This window comes from Hoplias malabaricus, chromosome 16 (assembly GCF_029633855.1).
Source record: "Hoplias malabaricus isolate fHopMal1 chromosome 16, fHopMal1.hap1, whole genome shotgun sequence".
NCBI lineage: Eukaryota > Metazoa > Chordata > Actinopteri > Characiformes > Erythrinidae > Hoplias > Hoplias malabaricus.
This window is the reverse complement of record NC_089815.1, coordinates 11,948,356-11,971,493: the sequence shown is the minus strand read 5'-3', so window position 1 is coordinate 11,971,493 and position 23,138 is coordinate 11,948,356. Positions and strand designations below refer to the sequence as shown.

At 39.1% G+C, this 23,138-nt stretch overlaps 1 protein-coding gene across 5 annotated transcripts in view; it reads left to right on the top strand.

Annotated features, from left to right (window-relative positions):
- Window positions 1-16,062: 16,062 nt before the first annotated feature.
- vps13c (vacuolar protein sorting 13 homolog C) overlaps window positions 16,063-23,138 on the top strand; it is a 101,502-nt gene continuing 94,426 nt past the window's right edge. For all 5 annotated transcript variants that reach the window (XM_066647847.1, XM_066647846.1, XM_066647845.1 and 2 more), the window contains exons 1-4: window positions 16,063-16,309; window positions 21,050-21,093; window positions 21,786-21,828; window positions 22,736-22,831. In XM_066647847.1, coding sequence (XP_066503944.1) covers window positions 16,210-16,309; window positions 21,050-21,093; window positions 21,786-21,828; window positions 22,736-22,831 — 283 coding nt within the window. In that variant the 5' untranslated portion in view covers window positions 16,063-16,209. The remainder of the gene's footprint in view (window positions 16,310-21,049; window positions 21,094-21,785; window positions 21,829-22,735; window positions 22,832-23,138) is intronic.

Sequence of the window (23,138 nt, the reverse complement as noted above, 5' to 3'; positions counted from 1 at the left end):
TCTCTCTCTCTCTCTCTCTCTCTCACACACACACACACAGACAGGCTACATTTGGGACTTCTTTCAAAAGGGACCAGCAAACTTATGCTTGGTTATACTATACACGTCATGAAAAATTAACCAATGTTATATTGGTTAGGTTTTCCTTAACTAATCAATTCCAAGTCAAATATAATTGATATGCCCTGCAAAGGACTGGTGCCCCCCTCCAGGGTGGGTTCCTGCCTTACGCCGAGTGATTCCGGGTAGGCTCCGGACCCACTGGGACCCTGAACTGAATAAGCGGTTATGGACACTGAATGAATGAATGTAAACGATATGTGAGACAACATACTGACTATAGCACTAATCATTCCCAAAAATTTACAATCATTTCCTGGAAATGTAATTTCATTATAAGCTTTTGCCTTAGGTCCCTTGCATAAAAAAGTGTAATATGTGCATGTAACCTACACTTATCCTCTCATGTTAAAAAAAATGCTGTATAAGTAGTTGTTATACTGTAAAGAAAAAAAATGTTGGTAAACAATGCACAAATAATGAGTGCTGGAGAAGGATTGAGGATCTGTGAAATTTTCTTTATAAATTTGATCCATTAACTTGATCCACTTTATAAATTTGGATGCGGAAGAGGGGCCAACTGAAATGGTTGACATGACCCAATCTCAGTAATGTTCAGAAACCTTTAAAGTCATGAATTTTTTCCAAACAAAATTTTGCAATGCACTATGCTTCCTGACTTTGGACTGGGTAATGCGCAGTGCACAATTTAAAGGAACACTAGGTAAGATTTGGTATATTTGTTCCTGGGCAGTTGCAGAATTAAATTCAGTTTTACAACACTGTCCTGGGAGTGGAGAGAGGATGAGGAGGGGGGTTTCCTACCTTCCACCAAAATTCATACTTCAATTTCTAAGGTACAAAGCACAGGATTCTAATATTCAGTGAAACTGAGTTGTTTTTTTTCTGTAGTGCGTATTGGTCATTGAATTTGTGTCTATTTGCATGTATTCTTTTAAATATGTTAATTAAACCAGTAAAGTTACTGTGAATTCTGCTAAACATAGCTATTTTAGTGGCTGGTATTTCACCTTAGATTTTAAAGCACTAGCTTACTTTGATTATGAAGCTAAGAAAATAAAAAAAAAAAGCAAGACAGGTTGAAAGACAAGCATTACAGGCTCAGCCACATTTGTCAGTGTTAGCACTACTCAACTGGCCCCTCATCTTCAAAACAAAACATATATTTTTTTAATAAATGAAAAAAATCCCTAATTACAATAAATGAAGTTAAACATAATAGCCTCTGCCCTAAATTTAATCTATGAATATACAGGGGTTGGACAATGAAAGCCCTGTATAATTAGACCACAATAATTTATTAGTATGGTGTAGGGCCTCCTTTTGCGGCCAATACAGCGTCAATTTGTCTTGGGAATGACATATACAAGTCCTGCACAGTGGTCGGAGGGATTTTAAGCCATTCTTCTTGCAGGATAGTGGCCAGGTCCTTACGTGATGCTGGTGGAGGAAAACGTTTCCTGACACTCTCCTTCAAAACACCCCAAAGTGGCTCAATAATATTTAGATCTGGTGACTGTGCAGGCCATGGGAGATGTTCAACTTCACTTTCCTGTTCATCAAACCAGTCTTTCACCAGTCTTGCTGTGTGTGTTGGTGCATTGTCATCCTGATACACGGCACCGCCTTCAGGATACAATGTTTGAACCATTGGATGCACATGGTCCTCCAGAATGGTTCGGTAGGCCTTGGCAGTGACGCGTCCATCTAGCACAAGTATTGGGCCAAGGGAATGCCATGATATGGCAGCCCAAACCATCACTGGGCCACCCCCATGCTTCACTCTGGGCATGCAACAGTCTGGGTGGTATGCTTCTTTGGGGCTTCTCCACACCGTAACTCTCTCGGATGTGGGGAAAGCAGTAAAGGTGGACTCATCAGAGAGCAATACATGTTTCACATTGTTCACAGCCCAAGATTTGCGCTCCTTGCACCATTGAAACTGACATTTGGCATTGGCATGAGTGACCAAAGGTTTGGCTATAGCAGCTCGGCCGTGTATATTGACCCTGTGGAGCTCCCGATGGACAGTTCTGGTGGAAACAGGAGAGTTGAGGTGCACATTTAATTCTGCCGTGATTTGGGCAGCCGTGGTTTTATGTTTTTTGGATACAATCTGTGTTAGCACCCGAACATCCCTTTCAGACAGTTTCCTCTTACATCCACAGTTAATCCTGTTGGATGTGTTTCGTCCTTCTTGGTGGTATGCTGACATTACCCTGGATAATGTGGCTCTTGAACAATTTGTCCTCTTTTGTACTCTGGTATGTCACCCATAATGTTGTGTGCATTGCAATATTTTGAGCAAAACTGGGCTCTTATCCTCTAATTGAACCTTCACACTCTGCTTTTACTGGTGCAATGTGCAATTAATGAAGATTGGCCACCATGCTGGTCCAATTTAGTGTGTGAAACCTCCCACACTAAAATGACAGGTGTTTCAGTTTCATTGTCCAACCCCTCTATATGTTTTTTGTACATATATAAATAAAATAATACTTGCTCTGGTGATATGGACTACAGATGGACTACAGTCTGTAATTGAAGAAATGCTGTGGACATTGTAGTATACACTTCCATTCCTTTTGTGGAGGCTTACAATTAACTTTCCCAAAAGTATTACTAGCCTAACCTTAGCCCAACTTTAAAACATGGAATTAAACATGTCTGTGTGTGAGTGTGTGTAAACAGGTTTTGGTTTTAATCATGTGATATATTCTGGTACAATTGTGGAGATAGGATACTTCCTATTTACTAACTGTCCCACATGCAGACTATTCTCCTCCTTACCCTTACCCTCCAGATTCAGCATATATTCCATTTATTCTACAAGTGTCATGAGATAGCTTTCTCTGTTTGTCAACATAATTGTGTGCATGTGTGTTTTAACAATGTTGTTCTGCTCTCTGACCCTATGCTGGCCAGTGAATGAAACACACACACACACACACACACTGCTGCCTAACCGCAAATCTCCTGCCTGCAGCAGTGTCTGCAAGCAGTCAACAGTGCTACACTCAGCATCACAAGCTGCATTAGATACCAATCAATACATATACACACACAAACGCACACACACACTGAAACCACCACTACACTGTTCATCTCAGCGATCAATAATTATGTACATCTCTGGATGCTTCAACAGAACTGAAATAGGGATCTTATAAATGTACATATGTAATTGCACACAGATGTTTTAGCTTAGAATGCTTTTACTCTGACTAAAAAGTGGTTAAGACATCCTCCTTCAGCCAGGGACTGGTATAGAATAGCAGGTACAAGTCAGTGGTGAACATCCCAGAAGAAGTCAACAAAGACATTCTGAATTTGTGACAGTAGACTTGAGAGATGTCACAACTTCGAAGCTGCAAAACGATGTATCACAATCTTTCTCTGAATGAAAACTTGGTTCTGCCATCTCTAGAGACTGCAAAAGCTGAAGTGAACACTTCTTGGGACACTGTCCTGCTAGCAAAGCAGCACACCTATTTGCATGAATCGATGCTTATGTGGCTGTCTGGAACTTACCAAGGCACTCAGTTAACACTAGAAGCACTCCGTCTAGTTGACCTATTTATACCTAGAATCCGCATCGGACATTTGATGGAATGGAAGGAATTCCAGAGCCCTCCGTTCATGACCTTTCCTAGAAATGGGCTTTTTATAACTTAAGATCTTTACAGTTCATTCTTGTGAAAGCTGATTTAGACTAATTTCGCTCTTACTTGTGCAGAAATGTGTTCAGCCTCCCACACTGCAGATAACAGGTGGTGAAAGTTCTTCACCAAATCTACCAGCAAAGGCTTGAATAATACAGTGCAGATTTTCCCAACCACTGGGCAGAGGACACATTTTTTAGTATAACATGTCTCGGCACTGTTCACAGAGTTTTGAGGCTCTTGTAAGTCTAATTACGTGCTTATACAGATTTGTGCTGCTTGCACTCAAACTTCCATTGCTTACCCTCAGATTTTCACCTCTCTCACTCAGATTGGCACTACTCCCATTCACATTTCCAGTGCTTACCCTCAGGTTTGCTATTGTGTAATCCTGAACCATTCTGGTATTATAATCAAATAGTCAGTGCAGTTGAATTATGGCTTCACTTCTACTGAGCCTCAGGCCAGGAGGGAAGCACTCTGGAGAGGTGGGTGTATTTTCTGCTTTCTTTTCAACCAGTGAAAATGAGGAGTAGCAGTAGCATAACTTCAGTAGCAAATCTAAACCCTAATTATCAAAGATGAAACATTCTGGAATATATAATGACATTGGCTGACACATATTTTTTTACTCTTTGTCAAAGCGTTTGATGCATTTTAGCAATTCATGCCAAGAAATAAACTGGATGCAAAATGTTTACGTTTTTTTCTTTTGGGACATTACTGGAGGACATCACCTCAATTTGTGTCACTATGCTTACCACAACATCAGCTGTTAGGTACAGAGGAGAGGAAAGAGAATGATTAAGCCAATTATTTAAAGATGGGGATGATTAGGAGGTCAGAAATGGCCAAAGTGGTAGATTTAGCCTAAACAGAAGGGTAACACCTCAACTCTTTTTGAGAAAATACCTAGGGATGTTTTAAGATCTCAGGACTAAAAACGGAACATCTGTAAACAGCACCATTTATTCAGTACCCCATCACTGCGCACAGCCTTAGGTATCCACAAAAAACACAGGGACAGTGCCCCCTGATGACCCCACCTCCAGCAGCCACCCTAGCTTTAATAGGAGGTCTACCATCTGAACACTGGCCAGGCCCAAACCGGCATAGCTCTAGTCAATTTGAATTTTCCGATATTCATTTCCTATGCCTGCTGGTGTAATCTGATTCCAAATAAAAGTATATCACCCGAAAGCCATCCAGTGTTATTTGATGTTATTCCTTGCAATCAGACTTTTCTAGTCTCTGAATCATTGAATGATATTAATGGTTTAAACAGAGAAATATTATATATTAACTGTTATTTAGTCTTTTACATATGAAATATTCAAACTCTTGGATGCCCCTTTTATACCCAGTTATCATTTTTAATATATATATATATATATTATTACATTAATATATTATATATGCATACACACACTATCTTGCCAATAGTATTTCCTCATCTGCCTTTGCACACATATGAATTTGAGTGTAATGCTATTCTTTATCCAAAGGGTTTAATAAGATGTTGGCCCTTTACAGCTATAACAGCTTTAACTCTTTTGGGAAGTCCTTCCACAAGGTTTAGTAGTGTATTTATGGGAAGTTTTTTACCATTCTCCTAGAAGCATGCTTGTGCGGTCAGACACTCATGTTAGATGAGAAGGCCAAATGTGTTTTGTCAGGTTGAGGTCAGGACTCTGTGCAGGCCTGTCAAGTTCTTCCACATTCTTGTCTTTATGGATCTTGCTATGTGCACTGGTGCACAGTTATGTTGCAACAGGAGCGGACCATCCCCAATATGTTCCCACAATTTTAGAATTGTCTAAAATCTCTTGGTATGCTGAAATATAAAGTGTTATTTTCACTGGAACTAAGGTCCGAGCCCAACTCCTGAAACACAACCACCAAACCCAGAGTTGTTATCTATCTATCTATCTATCTATCTATCTATCTATCTATCTATCTATCTATCTATCTATCTATACACACACACACACACACAAAATTGGCCACAAACACATACACACACACACACACATAAACATACTCCCCTCAATAAGTGAATGCATTTACTGAAAGTGTTTTGCTGTCAGTGCAGCCGATAGACATAAAGAAGTGTGAACACATGGGAACCCATTCCCTTTCTAAAGGTGTGATTAGATTTTCACACTTCTTATTGATCACAAAGACAGACTCTTGTTTACTCAAACACACTTTCAAGCTTAGATAAATCAATACTCTCTGATGGGACTCTCCCTGTGAAATTCATGAGAAAAAGTTTAGGCAACACAGTTCCAGATTTACCTACTTTTTTTTTTTGTTTGTTTGTTTGTTTGCTTATTTCTTGGTGGAACAATACATATCATAATCATCTTCATAATCATCATCATCCTTCTGGCTAAATCCACTTCAGGGTTGCGTTGGAATTATACACATGCAAAGGGCTTGACAATAAAACAAATGTGTTACAAAGCCTTAATTATATTTATTCGAATGTAATTAAATATTTGATTATCGATTGCTTAAAATACTATTTTTAGGGTTTATGGGTATTTCAATTACAATAGCTGTAATTGAATTATTTTCATTATCTATGACGCTTGCTTATTCAGACTTTTATGTAGTCCACTGACTCACCCTGCTGGTGAAAGAGCAATACTGCAGTCATTTGTCATGTAAATACTCAGGCCTACAAAATGAGAAATTAAAAAGTGGAAAAAAACAATAAATTAATATACGAATATATATATTTATACTAAGATTCCATTATGGCTACATGTATTATTTATAGTATGTTTTGGGGTTATTTTTAATAATGGACTTCTTCTTCCAAAAGCAAGTTCTTCTTCTTCCAAAGGCAACGAACTCTTTTTCAGTTGCCTTTTTGTATGTAAATTGCACCTTTTGTACGTATTCATGTTCTTGTTCAATAAAGTAAAAAAAAAAAACGAACCAAAACATCCTTAAAACACCATTTTCTTTTCTCAAACAGTATATATATATATTAGTGTGCAATATTTAATACAATATTGTGATACTTTATACAATGTTATGTGCAAAACACCATGTACAACAGTCATTTATTTAATTGTCCACTTAGTTAAAATTTATATTTAATATAAAATATTCCATTACTTAAGTTTATAGTAATTACAACGTTTTTCTTTGTTACCTCTTTTTATTATTATTATTATTATTATTTTTTTTTTATTTTGTTTACTTAATAATTTATTGGCCTTTTGTTGCTGTAACAATGTGAATTTCCCCATTGTGGGCTAATAAAGGATTATCTTATCATATATTATCTTATCCTATCTTATCTTATTTTATCTCATTTTGTGTTAAAACAAACAAACAAACACACAAATAGATAAATAAAAGCTGAAGTATTAATTCATTCCACTTATGCAGTTTAGGGACACGGTAACTGAATCAAGCGGGAATACGCCCGATATCCGTCAACATCATCCTTGTGATCCGATATTTTACTAATTTCTTCTTATTTGTAAAGAGACACGACCCTTTTTAGTTGAACGTCATGTCTGTCCCACGTCGGTATTCGTCATGTTTTGTTTAAATAGAAGACTACCTCCACACGGCGTCAGTTGTAAATAAACACACATTGCAGGTGCTCCAGTTGTTTAACACGGTAAAGGTCAGTGAGAAAGGGCTATCTCATGTTTCTGTGTGTTTAAAGTTGCTTACTCTTGAATATAAAACTTCTATTTACTTTGAAAATCGGGTAGTGACACCTGCGAAGGACTAGCACCCTGCCTAAGATGTGTTGCCGCCTTGTACCCAGTGATGCTGTGTGGATCCACCACGACCCTGAACTGGTTATCGAGTTACAGTCAATGATATAATTAATTCATTATAATAGAATAAGGTAGACACTTGCCTTAATTAAAGTTACAGTATATGCACCATTGAGAGTACCACAACTGTGAGAGTTTTTCTGATAGTGTAGACAGAAAGAGAGGCAGATTCAGATACTCTTGGTTACCTAGTGAGCAAAGAGTGTGTGGTGAGGAGCAGGTGGTGTTGCTGTCACCAGGATCCTGGGGTTGTGGCTTCGAGCCCCATCTGGGTGATCATCAGTGACTCCTGGGTATGTGTGGGTTTCATTCTACTCCCACAGTCCAAAACACATTTTGGTAGGTGGATTGGCTATTTTTAAGTGTCCATAGGTGTGTGTATGAGTGACTGTGTGTGTGATGCCTTTTGATGGACCTCATTCAGGGTGTGTTCCAGCTTTGCGCCCAGTAATTCCTGGTAGATTCTGTACACTCAGTAAACAGGCCAACATGGTTTCAGAAAATCAACGAATGCTCTGAAATATGTGCTGGCTGTGCTTTATTTTAACACTAGTTAAAATAAGTAAATTGGCCAGAAAATTCTTATAAAATTTTATAATATGCTTACTCATAATTTCATAATGAAATGTACTAGATATATAAAGATGATTTTCTCTTAATAATATATTGTTTCTTGCAGTGTAGTTTCTTAATACTACCTAAGGGTATGTTTGGGAAATTCACCAAGTAATGGTGCTTTTTCTGTTCTTACAGAAATACCAACCCTCACCAAAGTATGACTCCTAATCATGTGAATGGGGAGAAAGCAACTGAGGTGAAGAAACATTGAAACATTGAGTTTAAAGACGTAAAAGAGGCTTTCATGCAAACTACAATTATGCAGCATTGTCCGAATTTGAGTGACTGAAATCTTCTCTTCATAAGGAAACTGATCTAACTAAAGCATGTCAAATATATAAGTACAAACTTATATAATTCAATTTCCGCTGTGTACACCGGTTTGGACACTGTTTTCAGAACTGCAGTTATAAATGAACATTTTCATTTAAAGTCTTATGCAAAAAAATGCAAAGGAAATATATTTTCAAGACAAATACAAAAAAGTAAAATGGATCATAAGTACAAAATGAAAAAAAAAGACACCCAAATGACACCATTTTTGTAAGCTTTGATATTCATACTTATTTATAAACATTATCAAGGTGTGTAGAGATACTCATGTCGTACTGAAATTTAATTATGACAGCAGAAAAACATGAAAGATAATACATGTTGCACAAATTCTTATTCTTAAGTCCAGGTGGATTGTACATATTAAAGCATTTGCGCATATTCATTTTGTTCATTTTATGGCATTTGAACAACGGACACTACCAATTCATAAGCAGGGAAACCCAATCTTTGCAAGACAGAAACATGATCAAAATTACCCACACAAATAAACCACCTCTCACAAATGGACTGTCCCAAATGCATCATCACAGTTGTGTATAAAGCGTGATACGTATGCAGTCCTAGCAAGAGCCCACATGACTATAACATAGATGTTACAATTTGTTGCGTCAAAACGGAAGTCACACTAGACGTATGAAAACATGTTGGTCTCTCTGTGTTAACAAAAATATTATTTTGTGTTAATATATTAATATTTGGCATGTTAAAACACTAAATATTTGCATGGTAACAGGTTTTTAAACGTTGAAACCTATTACCACAGATATTTGGCATGTTAACATGTTTGTGTATGTGTATTTTATTGCTTTTGAGAAACTTTGTGCACCATGAATCACGACAGTTCTATGCCTCCTCATCTTCCTCAAGCTTCCTCATCACATTGATGTTGTGGGGACACCTGTGGCCTAATATCTAGAGGCGTGGGCTTAGTACCGGATGGTTTCTTGTATGATCCCAATTGCTGGAGGAATTATACCTGTCTGAAGTGTCCTTGAGTAAGGCTCCTAATCCCCAAAATGCTTCTCGAGTGCGAGGATGGCTGCTTGTTTCTCCAGGTGTGTGTTCACTGCCCCGGTCACTATATGAGTGTTCACTGCAACATATGGGTTAAATGCAGAGGTCAAATTTTGTTGTACAGTTGTACAATGATCATAAAGACCCTTCCTGGATCAGGGCCTTGTCGTGGCGGAAGGCTTGTGTGGTCTCATGACCTCCAGGGCTATGTCGTTGGGAGCTGTTAGCTCCCAGTAGGGTCTCCCATGGCGAACAGGTCTGGAGTGAAGATCCAGACAAACATTATCCAAAAGCATCCCTATGAGTACACCCTCAGTGTAAAAAATTTCAGTGTACCCTGCCCGGGAGAGGGTTACCAGGACCTACCCCTGGAGCCAGGCATGGGGGTAGTGTCCGACGGCGAGCGCCTGATGGCCAGGCAGCCCACGTAACCCGGCCGGGCTCAGCCCGAAATGCCAACGTGGGAGGATCATGTGGGCTCACCACCCGCAAGATCCAGATCCAAACTTTAACTGTTGTGTGTGCGTATGCACCTAACAGCAGCTCCGAATATTCGGCCTTCTTGGAGGCAGTGAGTGGAGTTCTAGAGGGGATTCCATGCACTGACTCTATTGTTTTACTGGGGGACTTCAATGCTCACATTGGCAATGACTGGGAAACCTGGAGAGGAGTGATTGGGAGGAACGGACTGCCTGATCTAAACCCGAGTGGTGTGATGTTGTTGGACTTCTGTGCTAGCCATGGTTTGTCCATAATTGACACCATGTTCGAACATAAGATTGCTCATAAGTGTACTTGGTACCAGAGCACTCTGGGCCAAAGGTCAAAGATCGACTTTGTGGTTGTGTCTTCTGACCTGAGGCCGTATGTTTTGGACACTCGGGTAAAGAGAGGGGCTGAGCTGTAAACCGATCACCATCTTGTGGTGAGTTGGATCCGATGGCGGGGAAAGCTGCCGGACAGACCTGGTAAACCCAAATGTATAGTGAGGGTGTGCTGGGAAAAGCTGGCAGATGACTCTGTTCGTATGGATTTCAACTCTCACCTCCGAGAGAACTTCTCACATGTTCTGAGGAGGTAGGGGGAATGGAGTCTGAAAGGACACTGTTCCGGACCTCCTTGGTGGATACCGGGGTTGAGGGAAGCTGTCAAGCGGAAGAAGGAGGCTTTTCGAGATTGGCTAGCTCGGGGAACTTCCGATTCTGCAGATGGGTACCGGCAGGCGAAAAAGGCTGCAGCTGTGGCAGTTGCTGAAGCAAAATCCAGAGCATGGGAGGAGTTTGGAGAGGTCATGGAGAATGACTTCCTGGCGGCCTCAAAGAGGTTCTGGAAAACACTCCGACAGCTCAGGAGGGGGAGGGGGGACACTGTCCAAGCTGTGCTCAGCAAGGATGGTGAAACTCTGAACTCGACTGAGCGTACTGTTGGGCGTTGGAAGGAGTACTTTGAGGAACTCCTTAACCCGAGAGACATGCCTCCTGTGCAGGAGGTAGGGCCAGAAGTGTCTGGGGGGTCAGATTCCATTTCCTTGGCTGAAGTCACTGAGGTGGTGAAAAAGCTTTGCAGTGGCAAAGCTCCTGGAGTGGATGAGATTCGCCCATATTTACTGAAGGCACTCGATACTGTGGGGCTGTCTTGGATGACACGCCTCTACAATATTGCATGGACCTCGGGAACGGTGCCTTTGGATTGGCAAACCGGAGTGGTGGTTCCTATTTTCAAAAAAGGGGACCGGAGACAGTGTGCCAATTATAGTGGCATTACACTTCTCAGCCTCCCGGGGAAAGTCTATGCCAAGGTGCTGGAAAGGAGAATCCGTCCGATAGTCGAACCTAGGATTTTGGAGGAACAATGAGGATTTTGTCCTGACCGTGGAACTATGGACCAACTCTTTACTTTTTCACAGATTATTGAGGAGGCGTGGGAATTTGCTACTCCACTCTACACATGCTTTGTGGATTTGGAGAAGGCATATGACCGTGTTCCCCGAGAGATTCTGTGGGAGGTGCTGCGGGAGTATGGGGTGCCAGGGTCGCTCCGGCGAGCCGTACGGTCCTTGTACTCTCAGAGTTTGAGTTGTGTTTGCATCCTTGGTAGTAAGTCAAGCTTGTTCAGTGTGGGCATTGGACTCCTTCAGGGCTGTGCCTTATCTCCACTCCTGTTCCTGATATTCATGGACAGGGTGGCGCGGCATAGCCTGGGGCAGGAGGGCTTCTGTCGAGGAGCTCAGGAGGTGGCATCTCTGCTTTTTGCGGACGATGTTGTTCTTCTGGCTTCTTCGCACGGAGGCCTCCAGCGTTCACTTGAGCAGTTTGCAGCCGAGTGTGAAGCGGTCAGTATGAGGATCAGCACCTCCAAGTCTGAGGCCATGGTTATCTCCCGGAAACAGATGGCATGCTCCCTTCAGGTAAGGGGTGAGAACCTGCCCCAAGTGAAGGAGTTCAAGTATCTCGGGTTCTTGTTCACGAGTGATGGGAAGAGGGAAGGTGAGATTGACCGTAGGATAGGTGCAGCGTCTGCAGTAATGTGGTCACTGTACCGCACCGTTGTGGTGAAGAGAGAGCTGAGCCATAAAGCAAAGTTCTCAATTTACCGGTCAGTCTATGTCCCCACTCTCACCTATGGTCATGAACTCTTGGTAATGACCGAAAGAACAAGATCGCGGACCCTGAAATGGAAAAGTGGAAAAGAAGATGTATGTATGTATGTATTTCTCTGTGTTACAGCAGGTAGTGTCGCTGTCACACAGCTCCATCGTCCTGGGGTTGCGGTTTCAAGCCCTGTTCCGGGTAATTGTCTGTGAGGAGTCTGGTGTGTTTTTCCTGTGCTCATGTGGGTTTCCTCCAGGTGCTCCGGTTTCCACCCACGGTCCAAAAATACAGGTTGGAGGTTGGCTACTCAAAAGTGTCCATAGGTGTGAGTGTGTGAGTGAATATGTGAGTGTGTGTTGCCCTGCGGTGGACTGGTGCCCCAACCAGGGTGTGTTCCTGCCTTGCGCCCAATGATTCTGGGTACGCTCCCCAGACAACCCTAATCTGAAGAAGAGGTTACAGACAATGAATGAATTAACATTTAATTGAAACCTCTTTAAGGAAACATTATGTAAGATTTAGCTTTTTTGCACTTGGGGCTCCCCCAGATGTAATGTAATTTTTATAACACTCTACTGAAGTCAATTTATTCTTGGAACCTTTTTTTATTTATTTTTTTCAATGCTGTGGCCCTTAAACTCCATCGTAATTGTGTGTGCAGACATTGCGATGGAAATGCTAAAACAACATATCAAGCAGCCCTATTCTGATTCCTCTTGGTTCACTCCCTCCAAAAGCTTGGGTTTGTTGGCTCCTCCTTACAGGGGATGTTACTTCCAGGTCATTTCCCCTGTCTGATGAGGTTAAGGTTAGCTCACTATATCATAAATAATTCAAATGATTGTGATGTGTGAAGTAATTCTTAATATGAATATGCAAATATATTTATGTCTCCCATTGGGAGACACCTTAAAACATATACCCTAATTGTTAATGCACCATTTTAACATTTCAAAGTTCAAAGAGTTTATTGTCATTTGCACGGTAAGGAACAGGTTCCATGTACAATGAAATTCTTTCTTTGCTCCTCACCAAGAATGCCAAATGGAAGAGAAAATGCAACGAATAACTAGATAACTAATAAAGTGCAAAGTTCACTGAGATATATACATAGGTGAATGGTAAAGTGAACGAGTGCTACAATCAAAACAGCAATAAGTAGAAACAATCATTTGTGTGACAGTAAATGACAGAGGCATTTAAACATGTTAACAGTAAAGTGCAGAGTTATTTCTGAGGTAGGTTCAGGAGTCTGATGGCAGTGGGGAAGAAAGAGTTCTTTACCCTAGTGGTCTTGCATTTGACACTTCTGTACCTCTGGCCTGAGGGCAGAAGTGTGAACAGTCCATGCTGGGGGTGGATGGGGTCTTTAAGGATGGAGGCAGCTTTCCTGTGGACTCTCTCGTGGTAGATGCTTTGCAGAGAGGGTAGTGGAGTCCTGGTGCTCTTCTCAGCAGTCTTCACCACTCTCTGCAAGCATTTTCAGTCCATCACAGTCGTGCTGCCGTACCACACGGTGATACAGCTGGTCAGGAGGCTCTTGATGACACAGCTATAAAAATTTCTGAGGATCCTGGGTGACATCCCAAATTTTCTCAGCCTCCTCAGGAAATACAACCGCTGCTGAGCCTTTTTGACCAGCTGCATGGTGTTCAATGTCCATGCGAAGTCCTCACTGATGTGGATGCCCAGGTATTTAAAGCTGCTCACCCTCTCCACTTCAAGCTCCTGAATGAACAGTGGCTGATGTCTTTTCTTTTTCCTCATATCCACTATCAGCTCCCTCGTCTTGTCTGTGTTGAGGGTGAGGTTGTTGTCCTCACACCATGCTACCAGCCCAGGCACATCCTTCCTGTAGGCCTCTTCATCTCCATCAGTGATGCGTCCTATCATTGGAAATTGAGGATGATGTTGTCCTTGTGATAGGCGACACAGTCATGGGTGAACAGGGTGTAGAGGATGGGGCTGAGGACACATCCCTGTGGAACCCCAGTGTAGGTGGTGATAATGGCTAAAGTCCTGTTGCCAACCCTGACAGACTGGGGCCTGCCAGTCAGGAAGTCCAAAAGCCAGTGGCAGAGGGTGGGGTGCAGGCCGAGTGTGGACAGTTTGTGGGTAAGTTTGTGATGGATGACTGTGTTAAAGGCGGAACTATAGTCCACAAAGAGCATCCTGACATAGGTGGATCTTTTGGCATGGTAGGTGTACTGCAGGGGGTCCAGGGTATCCGGTATACTGCGCTGGATGTGGGTCAGCACCACTCTCTCAGAGCACTTTATAATGATCGGAGTGAGTGGCCTGCAGTCATTCAGGCAGGTGGGGGGGTTCTTGGAGAGGGGGATGATGGTTGTATGCAGAGTTCTGAGAAGGATGTTAACATTAACATGTGCAGACTAACTTATCAGAAAGGAATTAAATCCACTTTGTTCAGTGTAGGGGCAAACTTGAAGACTTTCATATTTGTCATATAGCCTACAAAGCCGAAAATGAAAGGCTCATGGGTCACAAAATGCTTCCACACATGAATAATAATAAATTATTTCAACAATTTTTTTCAAACATTTCTGTTCAATCTTGTAAAAAAAACCCTGTAAGGTTAAACCCTTATTGGCTGTCAACCATGAGCAATAGTGTTTAATCAGTAATGACATACAAAGCTGATGTGGTGCAAGGTGACATCTGTCCTAGTTCTGCTCAAAATTCTGCCCACTGAATGCTTGCACAATTTTTGCTCACCTATTTTCATTAAAGTAAACACTTCAAGAGGGCTTTATTGCTTAGGGTAACAACTAGAACATGGGGATAATAGGCAGGTACATTTGTATGCCAAATTTTGTCCTGGCCTGCAACACTACATTAGAGCAACACAACCAGTGTGTAAACAAAGACCAGGATCATCTAGCTCATCATGCGTGTTTAAGACAGTCACAGTATAATAAACATTACGAAAATGTCTATCTATAATCAGCAAAGGACCTAAAATAATGACTAACAACAAAAATAGATTTTTCCCTTGCTATGAATAAGCCCTATCTCTGTTTTCTATTTATGAGTTGAATGAGCCCCACCTCCCGCTTTTACCAAACCACGTGACCTCGTACTCGTGATAGGAAGTTTGATTCATTCAATTGATTCGGTTCTCCTGAACTGGTCGTTACAATTTATTGTCCGTCGGATTCAACCAATTCAATTTGTCTTGTGAACCGACTCAATAGTTGCCAATTGATTGGATAGTCAAACAATATTCATTTTTACAATATTCAGAAAAATATTCAGAAAGAAATATCCTACAAAATAGCATATTGTTTATGCTTTCTTGGTGCCATTATAATCATAAAGCTGAATCCACGCTATATCTTGAGAGACACAATTGTGATATATTTCTTAATTTATTAAGCATATTCTTGTTAAAGCCATGAGTGTAAGCATACCCCTAGTGAGCTCATATGATGTTCTTACTCAGTACTTTATGAACACTATTTTCAAAACGTATAATGCATTAATGTGATTTTCGGTAAAGTGTCTTTGTATTTGTGCTATGGGTTTTTTGTGACATCGGTTATCAGAAAATTGAAAAGAAGATGCCTGAGATTTAGAATTTACTACAGGAAATGAATGAACTATCTGAAGAGGATGAAGTACATGCCACGCCCCACTATACTAGTGGAAGTCTTAGATTCTTCTTCTTCTTCTTCTTCTTCTTCTTCTTATTATTATTATCATTATTATTATTATTATTATTATTATTATTATTATTATTATGCCATAACTACTGAGAAATTGATTTATTATATATTCGGCTCGGCCGAATTATTATTTTATTTATTGAAAAGGGTCGGTTCAAAAAGATTCCTTCAGAGAAACCGACTCTGATTCCTTCAGGAATTGTGACGGCGGCTCTGAAATGAATCATCGTTGATAACGAAAGGTCTAAGCAGGCGTTATAGTGGATCGCTGAGCAGCTCGATTTGGTTTACGCTGCCTGTCACCCGGAGGGAAGTCCCGATAACACATCAAGTGAGATTACTGGAGATTTTGGCCGTTATTTTAGGTTTATAGCCCAAAAACCGTGACAGGGCCTTCGTGTCCTGCTTCAGTATGGTATTCGAGTCTCTTGTCAGCGATCTCCTGAACAGGTTTATCGGAGATTATGTGGAAAACCTGGACAAGTCGCAGTTGAAGATTGGCATTTGGGGAGGTAGGTTAACGGTGCATTAATGACATATGACAAAATAGTTTGCTTAAAGGGAATAAAGTTATTAACCTTTATAATTTCGCATTTCGGGTTTAAGAGTGTTTCAGTTTTATTTGGTGTGGACCCTAAATTCCGTGTTTATTATTAACAGACTTAGCAGTAAGTCAGGAAGCGATGTACGGTAATTGCTCCATAACACGTCGTTCATTTAGATATTTAAATGTTTAGGTGCGCGACCCTGAAATTGATTAAGCGGCAAAGAAGTTGATGATGATGTTTAGATGTATTTGTTGTATTTATTTATTATATTTATGAAGTGTAATATGTAATAATTTTACGTTTACTTTCCCAGGGAAATTAACACATTACAGATGGAAATAAGCTTCTTTACATTAATTTTTGTGCAAAATACGTACGAATATATTTTCTCTCATTAGAGGTTCTTTTGCACACAGTCCCAGAAAAAAAAATGCAAACACTCACAAAAATTAACCTTACATTATAAAGGCTTCCAGCCCTACTTTAATTGCGAATGGGTGGCTAAGGTGAAATCATATGTCTGCCGTGTGGTTCACTGTGAGTAAAACCATTATTACTGCAGGTTTATGTGAAAAAGGAAAGGTTGTGGTGGTGACTATGTAAAAGGCCTTTACAGTGAGTGGAAATTGGTCCCTCAAGGTCCCTCATAACCAGTATGCCAGCTGTTGATCTTTTCTGTGCCTAGGCTTTTCTTCAGATACAATTCTGCATTTACAAGCAGTACAACTCTGCATTGCAACTTCTGCAATGTTTAAAGTAACTGTCTGTATATGTATATATCAGAATATGTTTGCTCTCTGGAAAGTTTATGGTTTGTAAGACGAGTCCCACACATGGAGATTACCATGTTGTGCAGAATCTGTCATACAAATCAGTAAAATGACTGTTGCTTTACACACAAACAAATTTGAAAAGATGATTTATTGCTTCTTTATAGTGTGTATGTCTGTTGCTGTTGACTTGTTACAAAAAATATATATTTTTGAGGTTAAACTGAAAAACCAATATTGCATGTAGAGTAGAAATCAAAATTAGAAAACAGCTTAAATGTTCCAGAATTTCAAGATCACAGCTCACCACAATTTAGGACAACATGTGTATATATATATATATATATATATATATATATATATATATATATATATATATATATATATATATATATATATATGTATGTATATATATATATATATATATATATAATGTGTGTAGGTAAGTGTATTTCATAGTTTCAATATAGTTTGTCTCACAATATAAGACACTTAATTGTGAAATTTGAAAAAGAACTGTTTTGGAGTATGCTGGAGAAAAATTTTTTTTTCAGCTTTCAAATACAATTGTGATGGCAAGGTTAAGGTTAAAGTTCTTGCTTTAAATGTCTTCAGCACATCTGTAGCTGTCTGAAATGGTTCCCTAGTCACACTATTCCCAATGTTAGTCACTAAACAGTGCACTATTATACAAACTTAAAAATGATGGTTAAGTTTACGGTCCATCGTTTTTAAGTTAAACAATGATAATAGTGTTTTATAGAACCCTGAACCCTCAAAGAACCTTTTGCATGATTAAATGGTTCTTTGCATCAGGAAGGGATTCTTCAGACTGATGGAGAATATGCTATTGATGGTTTGTATAGCACCATTTAGAAATAAATTCTATATGGCACCAAAAATGGTTCTTCAATTGTAACATTTGACATTGTAACAATATAGTAAGCCTTTATAATGCCATATAGAGCACTTCTCTAAAAGTAGCTGTATAGAACAATCTAAGGCACATTATTCATCAATCTGAAGAACCCTTTCAATAAAGCAAAGAACCCTTTAATCATGCAAAAGGTTCTTCAAGTGCTCAGGGTTCTATATAGAATCATTTATTTTTAAGAAAGAACCCTTGTAGAACTGTCATTTTACACAGTGTAGTGAATGATTTCAGACAATACCTCATGTGGGTTTTCCAAACAGAGCAGTGCATGATGGGTATTCGCTATCCATATATATTGTTAGATAGTATACTTTTTGCGGTGCATTGTGGGATTGTTTTAGTCCACTGACAATTGTCTGCTCTGTTTTTGGACACTACTACAAAATGGTGGATCCCCAAAATACTGCACTATATAGTGAATAGGTCACAGTTTCAGACTCGGTGTGTGTCTCTAGGACATCGTCTAAATCTCACACTGTTCTGGTTTGAGTTTCTGTTTCTGGTTTTTTGTTCTAGTCTTCCTCCAGTCTGTCCCACAGTTGCAAACATTTGCAAGGGAGTACTTTACGCAATTTACAGTGTGACAGGAGGTAGTGTCTTGCTAACAATTGCGGTCTCATTGAGAGATCTTTGCAGGGAATCTCCTGTGTGTTGCTGAAGGATGTTCTGAATATGTAGCTGTATAAGAGGCCCAACTGCTTCTGAAGAAAGCATCTGAAAAATCATGACACTTCTTCCCAGTTTGACACTGAAAATAACATTTCCTTACTTATTCGCATAACTACATTACAATTGTAACCATTCCGCAACCGTCCTTACCACCAGTAAGGATTAATCTATCCTTTTTATGGGAGGCTTGGTTAGTGTGAAGTGGGCTTTCTGTCTGAATTTTTTCAGATAGCAAGGAACTGTATGCCAAGTCAGACTCTAGCACAGTTAGTATTGAACAGATACTCCATTGAGAGCCTCTGTTTCATCCTGTTGTCTTTCATATTTGTCTTACATGGAAAACCATCATTTAATATGGACTTAAATAGTGTCATTAGAATCTGTCAATATTCTAGAAATCACACTCTTACAATGACAGACTTCTCATGCTATAGCTGAAAAGCATTATCTTTTTGCCCCCTTCTGATCAATATGCTGTTGTTGGGTCTCAATCACCTCAGAGCGGCTTGCCGTCGCACGTTTATTACAAGCGTTCCCAGATAACTGGGGTTTGTCAGACATTAAAGGAAGACATTTGACACCAATAAATGCGCAGTATCCCAAAGTAGTCTCTTAGTTTGATCACAGCTCTTTAAAAAAAATTCACATAAAATTTCTATACCTTAACTTTAATAACTTTGGAACTTGGCTAACTGTAAATTGTTCTCTAATAATGATCTCTACTGTAAGCAGTGTAGAAGCATTTCAACTTTGCATTGGTGTGTCCATTAGTTATCCTTGTCTTTGTGGTTTCAGCCAAATATTTGCATTACATTCTTTAATCTGAGTGGTTTTAGCGTGACCTCCAAATGAGGCACGTGACACTTCTCTAGTTCTTGTTATTTATACGTAATTGCTGCAGGCTTTGTCATGTGCCGTCTCAGACCAGATTCTCAAGTCTGCTTAGCAAACTTGGCCTTTACTTACATTCTTTCGCTGCTTTTATTTCCTTTTGAGTTACAGGGAATTACTGTGAATGACATCGACCTGAGTAGTAACCCCTTAGTGTTAGCCATTTATCTCATAAAGTTATAAATAGGATTACCAATCATTTTGATACTGATACCAAGTAATACTAAGACAACTGTCCTGATATTAAAACCATTATTTCTGTACACAATACATGAATTGTTAATTATTTCTACAGTTAAAACCATTAAATGTGGGTGAAAAAGTTTATTCAGCTTTGGCATGTAAATATTAAATAAGCAGCCACATAAATGTTTAGCTGGAGTGAAACAAATCCATCCACCATGGCATTCACTCACTCATGTTGCCTTGTGTGCGTGAACCTAAATATTAACTATAATAACTTTTCAATTTTACCATTGACAAATGCTTCTTAAAGAATAGATTTACAGCCATTATGTTTGTGTGATTCTCAAAAAAATCAGTTTGAAACAGAAGCGTTAATTCCTTCATTATGTACAGGGCTTGATATCACTCAAACAGGACAACAAATTACTGTAATGTACTGTAAGTAACAATTTATTTGATTCGGCTAAGACCATGCACAGATGTCACAAAATCATTCAACTCCTTGGGCTACCTTCACTAGGACCTCTCATATCTATTATCATTTATCTATTATTGTTGCATTAACTTTTCTTTAGCTAATATCTTATTTCTGAATAGCCTGTATATTTTGTCTGTCATATTGGGTCAATCACAAAGACTGGTTTGTATTTCCTGATTGTAGGCCTAGTCCTATTCAACCATCTACAGTTGAAGTAGTTGTGATTCTTTTTATGTCCAAAAATTTTCCAAAAAGCTGTGGCACAAATAATTAAGTTTGTGTTTGCATACGAGTAACATATTGTGGGGAAAAAAACCCTTTGAGAGTTTAGGCCTCATCACAAGCACAGAGACAGCACTAGTGAAAACTGTGAAAATGTTTCACTTTTTATTATTCTCCAGCCAAGGTTATGTATGCCTGTTGGTTTTACTCAGCCTCAGTGCATCATTTGATAGCACAGAAAACACAATTTTACTAGACAGGCTCTCAAAATTAATTGGGGTCACAGGGGTAGCTTCAGTTTTCTTAGATTGAAGGGTGTAAATATATACAAATTTCAAGTTGTTTTCTTATGCTCTGAGGGATTTATTTTCCTTGCCACTGTCACCTCAGCTTGCTCAATTTGGTTAGTAAAGCTGCTTTATGACAACACCAGTATTGTAAAAAAAAAAATAGAGTTGAATTAAGTCCTGTTTATATTTGATCAAGGCATGTTATTGTTTTTCATTTTTTTCCCTTCTGTTCTGTTGGCTTATGTAAGTGGTTTATTTTTGTAGGTAATGTGGTGCTGGAGAACCTGAGAGTAAAGGAGAATGCTTTGGTAAGACCTAAGTCCTGAAAATATTTAACAGTTTAAAATCGGATCCATACTGAGCCATTCAGTCAGATGTTTACCATAAGACGAAGATGTTTGAAGAGATTTGTTGCACTTTGTCTAGTGAGAAACCATGTGTCAGTTAAAACCTACATAAGTGTAATATCTGTGGCATTAGTTGAAAAAACGAGGCATACTTATTTTTAGCTTTCAGCTTGCTCGTGAATTAGCTTATTAACCAAGCAATTCATAATTTTCTTCCATAAATATAATTTAGGTTATGAAACAACCTTTATGCTTAAACAATACAGCCACCATGCAGGGAACCTGCTCTATGAACCTGCTTAATTCAAGGGTTACAAAGCAATTTGATTCTTTAGCTCATGTGAATTGCACAGAAAGATATATAGAAATTATATTTAAAATAATCATGTTAATTGACATTAAAACATTTTGAACTGTTAGAAGTTATTGCCTCGGATTATGAGCATTTCAAACTTTCAAAATCTACTAAAGTACTAAAGTAGTTTATGAATATATTCTTTATGAATAAAGCTCCTGAAATAAGAGTTCTCATATATTGTATGTGATTATCTTTCTACTGTTATATTTATTTTCTATAATTAGTAATGCTTTCTTTTTTAATGCATACACCATGACATGCAAAATATTTAAACAATGTTTGATATTTCTTTTAGAGTGAACTGGATGTACCATTCAAAGTGAAGGCTGGCCAAGTGGGTAAGAACAAGTTTTTGGTTTCTGTAGAGGAACAAACAGTGAACACACAGGTGGAAATGGGTTTTGGAAATATCTTTCACACAGATAACCCCCTTTTTTTTAAAATACAAAGTGTTTTCTCAGTCCACAAACTTAGTGGTAAATTTATCTCGTAAACTTCCCTTTCCTTTTTTCTTGTTTTTTTGCTAGCTCACAAGATATTGTGTAGATTATTACTCATCTGTTTGCCTAACACCCGATGAGAGATTAGACCTGTATACTAGAGCTGTTTTCAAAATAGATCATTTGAGATTATGATTGCTCTGTGCAATGTTAGTGTGATGTTTTTTGAGACTAAAGTATCAGGAACCGAAGAGAGCCTTATTTAATATATGTAGACACAAGAGTGTAGACATATGATGTTTGTTGTTGCTAATATGTGTTTAGTTATATTTTAATTATTTGGTGTTATTTGAATTGCTAAAAGAAAAGAGTTAAAATATACTTTTAAGCTCATAAGTGACAGGACCAATTCCTGTGTTAATTACTCACTGTAATATTTGTGCCATTAATTTGGTTAAAATGTACATTATTGAATATTCAGTGGTGATTATGTAGCTATAATTAAAGTATTCACATAATTACCAAAGAGTACTTGAAGCAGTCAAGTAGCCTTAGTATTCATTATTGAAAGGGACGAAAACACATTTGCACTTGCAGGCAAAAATTTTGCAAATATGAAGGCCCAAAATCTTACCAAATCTTACTAAGATTTGCTTAATAACTAGAGCTAGTCTGGGCAAGTCCCATAGGGCCTTAATATCAGGCTACAGGCTTCACCATCAATGTTTTTATATAGTTAGGTCAATACTGAAATTGAAATGGAAATTACACAAGAGTAATCCAGATGACTTTTTATTTGTTTTAGGAAAACTAACCCTAAAGATCCCATGGAAGAACCTGTACACAGAAGCTGTGGTTGCTACTTTGGATGGTCTATATCTTCTTGTAGTTCCTGGAGCAAGTGAGTATTTCTTTATTATATTTCTATATATGTATTTCTATCTGACCTAGGCTCCTGGGGTTCTGGGTTTGGTCCTCACCCCGATAACTGTCGGTGAGGTGTTACGTGTGTTCTCCCCGTGTCTGTGTGGTTGTACTGAAAGCTCTGGTTTCTTTCCAAAATCCAAAAACTCATGTTGTTAGGTTAAGAAATTATCCACGAGCATAGGTGGGTGGGTGATATATTATGATGGACTTGCATGCTGTCTACAGCGTGTCCTTTCCTTGCACCCAGTGATTCCGGGAAGGACCCCTATGACACTAATCAG